The sequence below is a fragment of the Fragaria vesca genome, linkage group LG5 (assembly GCF_000184155.1).
Source record: "Fragaria vesca subsp. vesca linkage group LG5, FraVesHawaii_1.0, whole genome shotgun sequence".
Classification (NCBI taxonomy): domain Eukaryota; kingdom Viridiplantae; phylum Streptophyta; class Magnoliopsida; order Rosales; family Rosaceae; genus Fragaria; species Fragaria vesca.
The window spans coordinates 1,426,223-1,436,824 of record NC_020495.1 but is presented as its reverse complement, the minus strand read 5'-3'; the positions used below and the strand labels follow the sequence as shown (position 1 = coordinate 1,436,824).

The 10,602-nt window shown below is 38.4% G+C and overlaps 1 protein-coding gene and 1 non-coding gene across 2 annotated transcripts; both read left to right on the top strand.

Annotated features, from left to right (window-relative positions):
* The first annotated feature begins 6,443 nt into the window (after window positions 1-6,443).
* On the top strand, window positions 6,444-9,909 carry LOC101309355. Its single transcript, XM_004300743.1, has 8 exons — window positions 6,444-7,647; window positions 7,767-7,885; window positions 8,157-8,281; window positions 8,509-8,608; window positions 8,822-8,899; window positions 9,031-9,114; window positions 9,440-9,525; window positions 9,696-9,909. Exons 1-8 carry the CDS (start codon window positions 6,444-6,446, stop codon window positions 9,907-9,909), a joined length of 2,010 nt encoding a protein of 669 aa, XP_004300791.1.
* Window positions 9,910-10,340: 431 nt separating this feature from the next.
* TRNAD-GUC lies at window positions 10,341-10,412 on the top strand. The gene has a single exon. It is a non-coding gene; the product is annotated as a tRNA-Asp (tRNA).
* Window positions 10,413-10,602: the final 190 nt, after the last annotated feature.

The following is a 10,602-nucleotide window of genomic DNA, read 5'->3' as shown; positions in this document are numbered from 1 at the left end:
AGCATTGACATGCTAAGTTGTTGAAACTTCCGTGATTAGTAAGAATCAGGAAGAGCCCTATGATTGATGTAAAGATCAGGAGGAGGTGCGAACTTCAGGGGGAGTCTAGCACATACATACATGTCACTATCAAATGTGAAGGGTGCGTTGTACTCTTTTTCTCCTACGATCAAGGTTCAGTTTTTCTCCCACAGGGTTTTTGTAACTTGACGAGGTTTTTGACGAGGCAACAGATCAGCACCATCGGCATATCAGCGCGCGGCACAATGGGGAGTGTTCTAGGATATTCTCTATGTGTGTCTTGGCCTTATGCCAATAGGATATGTAGTTAGACTAGATCTATGTATTCATATCTTTACCATATTGGTATTGTGTAATTCCCTATATAAAGGGCTCCTATCAATGAATAAGATGATAATTCTCTTGCTATCTCTTTGTCTCTACACTTTATCCTTCATCAGTACATGGATTAATTTGATTTATTCCGTGACAGAGGTTTTTATGTAATAAGTAAATAAGAGGTGCAGTTCCCATTTGTATTGGCATGTTTTGTTTGTTTTATTGATAATAATATAAAAGTGATTAAGAATAAAGAGTACAGACAAAGAGAGATAGTAAGAGAATAGAGAATCATCATCTTATTCATTGATAGGAACCCTTTATATAAAGAACGATAAAGTACCAATATGGTAATGATAATAAATACATAGTCTATTCTAACTACATATTCTGATGACATAAGACCAAGACACACATATGAAATATTCTAAAACACTCCCCCTTATGCCGTGCACCGGTATGCCGGTGGTGATTATATGTCGCCTCGTTAAAAACCTCGTCAAGGAACAAAAACCATATGGGAGAAAAACTAAACATTTATCATAGGAGAAAAAGAGTACAACGCACCATTCACATTTAATAGTGACATGCATGTGCTAGACTCCCCCTGAAGTTTACACCTCCCCCTGATCTGTACATCAATCATAGGGCTCTTCATGATTTTTACTAATCACGGAAGTTTCGATAACTTAGCATGTTAATGCTCTTTAACATGTCTTCAATTGTGGCATTGGGCAATGATTAACTAGATCATGTTGTATTGTCCTCAAACATGATCTTTTACACTTAGATCTTGAGGAGAATGCCGCTTGTGAACTCAAAACTGTGAACTTAAAACATAAGTTCGTGCAGGAAATCAGATTTCCACGCAGCATGACCTTTAGTTACTAAAACAGCCATAACTTCCTCTAGGAAATACATATGAACGAAGCATAAATAGTTTTGGAAACTAGACTCATTTATCTTTCCAACCGTATATTACACACATTCTTTTTCATCAGGATCTGTTCACAAAGTCCGGTCAAAGTTGACTGTTTTGGCAAAATCAGATTCTCGGACAGATCCGTCCTACTCAATATGATAGGTATGATCAAATGGTTCATGTTCTTGGAAAGTAGACACATAGACCTTTCTAATAGTACCAAATTCACCATTTTCCAATAAGTGAGATTTCATGTAGGTCTTATGAAAATTAACCTATGAAACTTGACAGATTCTGATTTCGCTTTTGATGTGTCTTTCTTATGTAGGGATAAAATAAACCTCAACCTTTCATACCATTAAGTATTGAAAAAGGAGTTACTGCCATTATATTGGCGTTGCGTAGGTGTATAGCTACGCTTAGCTTTACAACTTTTCATTACGAATGAGATGTCAAGTCTTTCGTATTATGTTGAGTACATTGATACATCTTATTGTACTTAGATGAGAACTTCATCTCTTAACACATATTTGTCATCTTTTTTTAGACAAAACAACATATCTCTCTTTAGAGTAAAGACTTTAACTAATCATGGGGTATATGTAGGCCTCACTAGTTATAGAGCGCCTAAGCCGATTGATGAAAAATCGTCATCAATACAGTCATCGAGTGCCTTATCGAGACCGTGTCTTCCCAAGATCTTTTTCATTATTAACTTCGGATGTTGATACATATTGGCATCCCTTGATCCATCAAGAGTACATGTAAATCCGGAATGAACACGCAAAGACGTAATTCATTATATCCCTTCTAAATCAAGTAGAGTCCATGTGCGTTTCAATACCTTTAGCAAACGCGTACTCCTGTGGTCTGGAGCCACCTGATTCGAATGAATGAAGTCCGTTTAAGACTTTTATGTATATCTCTGATCCCATAGAGATGTTATTATGACCACATTCATACGCTGCATGTTCAGTTATTCGGAAACTACCAAATTGACAAAGTAGTGGAGTTCAATGACATCCATTACGAGAGCATATCTCATCATAGTTGATCACAGTGCGTGTTAGTGAGAGACTTTGCGCCATAAGGTGATTCTAAACTCTTGTTCTCACTACACTATCTAACAAAGACATATTTGATAGAGTTTAGCTTGCGGTGTCGGCATCACCTGCCCAAGGACCTATCTCTTTGTTAATGTTGGATCACATCTTTCCATTAGGCCAATCAACTAAGTTGATATCCATCAACGAATGGTGGTTCGATAGTAGACTCATTATCTCATGTCCTCATGTACACTAGTGTAATACTTGTAGAGATCTCCATATGGATTGGATTTGACATTAAGGCGTCCCCAACGATAATCACAATTCAGACTTTATGAGACGCATTTGAGTATCACTGATCAATGGATCAGGTTGTGCTAAGCTCGCTTTCCACGTGCACGCGAGAAAGTATCGAACCGAAGGGTCTCCCTCATTTTGGGGAGCCACACAGCCTTGTGACACCAATTTTGCCACTATATGGTGTCACCATATCACCATCCATGGTGATGGTGTCAAGACCAACTCCTTTTGGTCATGCCATGTCCTCTTGATATGACATCAATCATTGCAGACATATTTGCAACATGTGATCGATCTAGTCACTTTAACACTTTAAGCATTTGGGATCAAGATGAAACTTAGTGGGGACAAACCACGACAATTCACGTCTTTTGACTTGAACACTTGTGTTCTTATCTCCCCCTAATGGCGGGAATATTGTCTCATCAAAGTAACAATCCGTAATTTAGCGGTGAATGAGATCGTCTGATAAGGTTTCTACATAAGTGGATTATAGGTGGAGTTTCATATCCAACGTAAACTTATTCATCTCAAATGACCCATCATTATGCACAGTGACATTGCGATTTGGCACCTAGAAATAACATCTAGCTGAGCTCAAAGATTAGAGATCCATTTCAATCCTGTTTGAGCTCAAAGATTGCAATTTTGTGTCAATACTGGTACACAGTCACGAGTTGTAATACAAAAATATTCAATGATGGTGGGTAGTAGATAAATAGTAAAGATGCATTCAAATATTGCATATCCCTAAGACGCAATAGAAAGATTGGTGCACATCAATAATGTTCGAGTGACAAGCTAAAGTTGTTTGGTAGTAGCCTCGGTGAGACCGTATTGCATGTGAACATGAGGTACATGACACTTCAACTTATATCCCGATAAACTTCTTTAAAGAATGGGTAGTGAGCCCGTAGAAGTATAAGCAACATAAATAGTAGATAATGGTGTAACACGTGACCGTTGTGTTAACACTTCAACCAACACCATAAAACATAAAAAAATGTCTGCAAGTTGGTTGCATCGATCTACATAATTTGATGAAAGAATGAAGTATTCTCTTTTGTATCATTTAGCGTAAGAGGGTCTCACTCCTAATTTAGCTAAAAAAATAGGCTTTCAAAAAGAGCAATAAGCATTGCATGATTGACGAAAAGAAAGTGGTCAAGTTTAAGAGCAACTGCATGCACTTGCTGCCAGAACTGGCTCCAGATTTCCATATTGGATTTCAGAACAAGGGAAGTGGGTCTAACCTGGCCCATATTCACATAGGTGAAACACACGGGAAGTGGGCCTATGCGGGCTAGGCGGAACCTGGTGTGGTGGGCCTTAGGCAGGCTGGGGTTCACCTTAGAAAATTGAAAAAACTCGAACTCTTCTCTCATCGTCATCGGGGTCTTCTGACCCTCGGCTCATCTTTCTCCGGCGAAATGGCCGGCACGGTGCGACCCAGAATCGGCCGGACACCGCAGGACACTCTTCCTCTGATATTTGTACTACAAAACCCATTTTAGTAAATAGTAATGGGTCGTCTTCAATTTCTAGCTGTGTTTCTGTTTTTCTCATCTTTTTCCAGCAGTGACATGCATGCTTCTGTTCATCTGTAACGTTTTGTTCTGCCACTAATTAATAGCTAATGGCATTCTGTTCATAAATATATATAGGAATTGCACAATATATACAGCTAATTCATAATCAATGAAGCGAACCAAATACGTTATGTCCTTTATAAAGGTATAATAAGGTAAGTTTTGAATGACTTCTTACCAAATTATTAATCGGATACATGGTTCTAGCTTGCTCGATTTTCTCCAATTATGTTATAAATCTTTTATATGATTTTATTTTATGAAGCTACCTTTTATGGTGGAGGACAAGTAGTATTAAAGGGCGTTCATGGGTCCTTGGTTTATTCAGGTGAAAGTGTTTCATCCAGATATACAACCCTCCTGAGTTTCTTCAAGAAAATTCAGAGAGAAATATCAATGGAGTCTATGAAGTTTGTCTCTGTAATTGCAATGATGGTGATTCTTTTCATCGGAAATGTAAATGCAGGTATGCTGGAGGAATCCCATTGCATCCAAGCCTGTTATGATAAATGTAGAGGAGGAACCATGGCATGTTTCTTTAGATGTATAGCTGGCTGCCCAGGTGCAGCTCTAGCACGTCAGGATCTTGATCACCAGTACTACTGCAAACTTGGCTGCACTTATGATCAGTGTCTGAAACATGGAAATGGTACATCATACAACACATCTCCTTCCTATTTGCCATTCTTAATTCTATTATATGTATGTATGCAAATACGTATGTATAGAATACACATGCTTAATTTACTGTGTTTTTTCATGGCAGGTAAGTCAAAGATTGGAAATTGCCTGAATCATTGCGAAAACATGATCTGCAACATCAAACCTCCTGCTCCTAGTCCCGCTCCCGTCAATGTGGCTTGATGATACTGTGTGAGAATAAATTAAGGTCTCACCAGAATAAACACTCGTTTGATTCACGAAATGAATTTGTTAGAAAAAAATATCATTTTTGTATTTTTATTGAGAAGGAAAAAATCCGATTCCTAAAAAATGTATTTGGTAACGATGATGAATGAAATTATTTTTGATAAAAGACTTATGCAACTGCATGTCCTTATACCTTAATTGATGAAACTGCTCAATACGTGGGAACATTGAGTCTAAAACTCTGATCGTAATAAGCGTGTAGAATATGTTTTGAAATAAATAACAAAAAGTAACATAGAACAGTCGTATCACGTGACACTGAGCCGCCTGATCAAGATCCAGAAAATTATACAGATAAATCGTGACAGACACGTGGTAGATCCTTCAATTTCCCGTTATCCTCACACCCTGGCGTATATTAGCAAAACGAATAAGAATAATTTGGTAACGTGCGCACACGATTACATATAAAGCTGCCCTATTTGAATTTATTCTGCAAATCCATAAACCCCACACACTTTAAACCCTAATTTTTCACCTTCAATTTTTCGCCGGCAAATGAACCACACGGCGACGCAGACTCTGCTTTCAGCTGGAAAGCACCCACTCTCTTCTTCATCAAGGTTCTTCTATTCTCACCTATTCTGAGTCGTTTACTTCAATTCTGATTTCTTCAAAGCTTCGATTTTTGTTGTTATAATTGATTGATTCTGGTGATTAAAGCTGTTAATTTGATTGAAATGTAGTTAAAATTTGGCTGGATAGTATGTTGAATTGAATCTCTATAGTGGGTAGTTTGATTGAAATGCTTATGGAATTGAATGGATAGTTTGAATTGTATTACATGTTAGAGCATTCAATTGTGTTCTATGTGGGTGTAGATTGGTGCAAAGAGTGTTGGTTAGCTTATGGGTTTTGATAGATTAAGTGTTTGATGGTGCTGATTGGGAATTTGATGATGTCTCATTCTGGGTTCATGTACTGGTTTATTCAGATCTGTAAGTTGCTGTGCTGGTTTCATCGGAGAAGCTCGAGCCGGGTGGCTTTTGCGTAATCTGCTTGAAATAAGAAAGGGAAGAAATTGACCGTTAACGAACGATTGTGTATAAAGCACTGAACTTTTTTCTGAGTTGTTGTTGTTGTTGTTGCTGAAATTGTTGAATGATTCATGGTATTGATTGCATTGTGAATTGAGAGTAGAAGTTGGGGCGGAGAAAACCAATGCTAAGTAATGTTGCGGTTGGGGGAGGGAGGGTTGTAATGAGATTACTGTTTGTTCTGTCATTCTTAGCTTTGTCCAATGATGCCATTTGCTAATTCCATTTTGCAGTTACTTCTATTGCAAGATACACTATATTCTCAAGGGGGCTTGAGAAAATGGCTAGGTGCAATAAGCCACATGAGAATGATCAAGCTTCGATCAAATACAGGGGGTATAAAATTGGTCTGGCATCCTCTCCCCACACAGTTTCTCGCAAAAGTAATAATCAAGGGAGTATAAAATTGCAGAACAAGTCGCCTGAGATATTGAGCACTACTGAGCTCATCTCAGCAGTTGGCCAGATATGGGATTATGCAAGCCGTCCTCTTGGATTATTTCAACCCAAGGTAAATTCAGAGGAGATTCAAAGTAGTCGTCGGAAACAGATTATCTTGTCCGGTCTGGATGGGGAAGCTCTTTCAGAGGATAGTGGTAATTTGACTTTTAACTTAAGGGATTCTGATAAGATTCCAACGATATCACAACCACGTATAGATTTAAAGCAGGTTAGCCAAAATATGTCAGTATTTGGCCATTGCAGTAAAAGTTTCTATCAGGCTTCATTTTGGAGGTTATTGTATGGTGGTACTGATGTGCCTAAAGATTCTTCGAAAGGAAATGGAACTGCAAGTTTCGAAGTCTCATACCAATTGGGAAGCATGTATGGATGGATGAATGATGTGATTTCTTCTGGGGCAAACCGCCCGGTCAAAGTTTCGGAGAGTGAGAACAGAACTGACCAATGTTGCAGTCCAGTAGATACTAACGCTGTTGCAGGAGGCTCTATTACAGGAGAAACAAGTAGACTTGTAGATGACTTGGCCAGAAATGCTGTGTCTAACCCTGCTCCAGTCAAATCTAGTAACTTATCTAAGGATGATGATGAAAAGTCAGAGATTAGTACAAGAGCATCTTTGTGTTCAGACTATTTTCTTGTAGCTGGTGAGGCAGATGACATTATTTCAAGGGCCCCATGTTCTAGTCTTCTTGCAGATTATCATATAGACTCGTCAACTTCCTGTGGTAATGGATTGGAAGAATGTCTTCATAAGATAGATGATCATGACCTAGTTGACAACAAAAAGAAACAGCCAGAAAACTTCGTTATAACGGATGGATGCAAGGCACAGCCCTGTGCATTAGCACACGATAAGCTTCATACTCTTGCTAAACAAGAGCATGCCTTTGCAGGTGCATTGTCCGGAGTTTTTGTTAGCATTTGTCTTCATCCCGTTGATACAATCAAGACAGTAATTCAATCTTGCCGGGCAGAGCAAAAATCTATATGGTTCATTGGAAAATCAATTGTGTCTGATAGAGGTGGGCTGATATATAGGAATTGAAGAAAATATATGCTGTTAGAACTTATCTATCTTTGAAACTCTTAAAGGCTTTATCCTGTTGTACTTCAGAAAAACTGATGGTGATATTGATTTCAGGCTTAACTGGACTCTATCGTGGTATTGCTACCAACGTTGCATCTTCAGCTCCAATTTCTTCCATTTACACTTTCACATATGAATCAGTTAAAGGATCTTTGCTTCCTTTATTTCCGAAGGTACTTCTTTATCTCTGTAACTCTCTTTACTATCTCTCTCTCTCTCTCTTTTCGCCTCAAGCATTGTCACTAAGTTTCTGTATCTCCCCAATTGATATTGCTACTATCTTCCCATTTCCGTATTGCTCTTTTTATTTCAATTTTGATACTCATGTGGAGTCCAGGAAGGAAGGTGAATAATATTTTAGAAATGTAACAGTTGTCATCATTGGTTTTTGTGTGAGCCGATGCTTTCAGGCTTTCTGTGTCTCACACATTACTTTTTGTGCAGGAGTATTATTCTGTTGCCCATTGTGTGGCAGGCGGTTGTGCAAGCATTGCCACTTCCTTTATCTTTACTCCGAGTGAACGTATAAAGCAGCAGATGCAAGTTGGTTCAAAGTATCACAACTGCTGGTATATCCTTAAGATCTTGGTATTGTCTTCCAATACCACTACTCATGTAGTATTGCTGGGTTCTTCTGGACCTTATTTATATATTGAAGTATGAGGTTTATTGCTAATAATATATTGTTGGAATATCATGCAAGAAGCCTTGTTGTAACTATCATTCTAGTTCTGGCATTCCCCTACATAGAAGTTCTGTTCTGCTCAGAGTCTATTTAACCTTTCATTTGCTTCAGGAATGCTTTGGTTGGCATCATTCAGAAGGGCGGTTTCACTTCATTATATGCTGGATGGGGAGCTGTACTCTGCAGGAATGTTCCACACTCAATTGTTAAGGTTAGTTATTTCTACATACTGAGAACGGAATTGGACCAACAGGGACACTAGGAAGAGAGGGAGAGAATGTGGGTCAGAAAAATGTGCCATGACTTTCTATTTTGAATGTTTAATGATTCCACATGGTTATTATAATGGATGAGTATTGGTTTTTTACTTCCATATCCTTTGTACTTCGGCACGTCATATCTAAGATTTATGTTTTATTTGCAGTTCTACACATATGAAAGGTTGAAGAAATTGATGTCATCTTCTGAAGAATCTAGAAATCACCCCAGCACATTACAAACAGTTAAATCCCCTCTATCCAATCCTCTTACATTTAGATATTATCTACCTTCTTTGGAACTGGCTCTGAGCAAGTTATTTCTGTTCTCTTTTCCATTCCGGATTAACTAAATATGATTTTGCCGTCCGTGCAGCTAGTTTGTGGAGGACTGGCTGGATCTACTGCTGCATTATTCACAACTCCTTTTGATGTTGTGAAAACGAGATTGCAGACGCAGGTTTGTAATGTTATGCATATTTCTATAGAGAGCCTTTTCTCACTTGATTCAGTACAATTACAGTATATTTCATTGTCCTATGTTGAACAATAACAGTCTGGGTAATCCATGGTCAGAAATATGTCCCAGCCATTGATTAATGAGGCTTTCCTTGTCTATAGTCTATACTTGTTTATGAAATACGTCTCTTGGAGATTGGAAGTATAGTGTATAATGGCCCTTTGGGCAGTATGCCAGAACTTCACTAAGAAAATTGCAGCACAAATGCCAATTAAGATTAATGTCCCATTGCCAACACGCTTCTTATAAAGGGGTGTTTATGCAGATTCCAGGGTCTGTGAGCCAGTATAACAGTGTGATTCACGCCCTTCAGGAAATAGAAAATAAAGAAGGTCTAAAAGGCCTATACAGGTATCAATTGGTCCTTTCTGCCCATCATTATGTTTTTCTCTTGTAACAATTCCATGAGTCACTTTCATCTCGTTGTCCTCTGAAACCGTTGTAAGGGAATTGTAGTTGCACTGAGCTGCTGCATGCCTGATATGTTGATGTATGACCGTGATTCTTGTTGTGATTGTCAGGGGATTGACCCCACGATTGGTTATGTATATGTCGCAAGGAGCCCTCTTCTTTGCATCATATGAATTTTTCAAGAAATCTTTTTCTTTGGCAAGGCAACAACCTAATGCTCAAAGAATCCAATACGAACGAAACATGGAAGATGATCCAGTAACACCCTCAACATTCCAGCCACCATCGCCAACACCAGCAAGACTGCACAGTCTACAATCATGAGAAACGAATTTTGTATTTTTATGTAAGTGACAAAAGAATATGCGAAGCAAAAGTAGGATTTAACATATGTATTGTTCCAGAAGAGAAAAAGTGATTGTATAGTCGAAGTAGGTGCTAGTGTGTGCCATTCTGTATCATGACGGTGTTGATGGACCTTTAGTTATTGAATACAAATGAGAAGCAGAAGTTCGTGTTTTAGTTTTGTGTTGCCTATGCTTAAGCCTAAAGGACTTACTGCCATAACTATATACATGCTTCGGAGATTACACAAACTTAGCAGTTCGGGTATGCATAAGTTACAGCTCGTAGCTTCTTGGGGAGTGTCAGTAAGTAGGTTCTTAAAAATGTAATTTTTATGATGCTACTGAGCTCAAAGGCCGAGAAGAACCAAACTCTTCAAAAAGAAATTACAGACATTTACTATCAACAAGGTCGTTGTAGTATAGTGGTAAGTATTCCCGCCTGTCACGCGGGTGACCCGGGTTCGATCCCCGGCAACGGCGTTTTTTTTCTTATGGCATAATTCAGAGGAAAAACCTTGAATCACAAGCAAACAATGGTTCATTATTTTTTTTTTCATTTCCAAAAAAAAGAGAAAAAGAACCAATATTCCATTAACAATGCAGTAGAGTAAGAAGGTGCCCAGTTCAAATTTACTCATACATTTTGGAGACCAAGTGCTTGTCTTCTTGC

Coding starts and splice junctions, on each gene's coding strand:
- LOC101309355 (XM_004300743.1), top strand. CDS start 6,444: ATGGCTAGGTGCAATAAGCCACATGAGAATGATCAAGCTTCGATCAAA. Junction 8,609..8,821: donor TTCCACACTCAATTGTTAAG/GTTAGTTATTTC, acceptor TTTTATTTGCAG/TTCTACACATATGAAAGGTT. Junction 9,526..9,695: donor GGTCTAAAAGGCCTATACAG/GTATCAATTGGT, acceptor TGTGATTGTCAG/GGGATTGACCCCACGATTGG.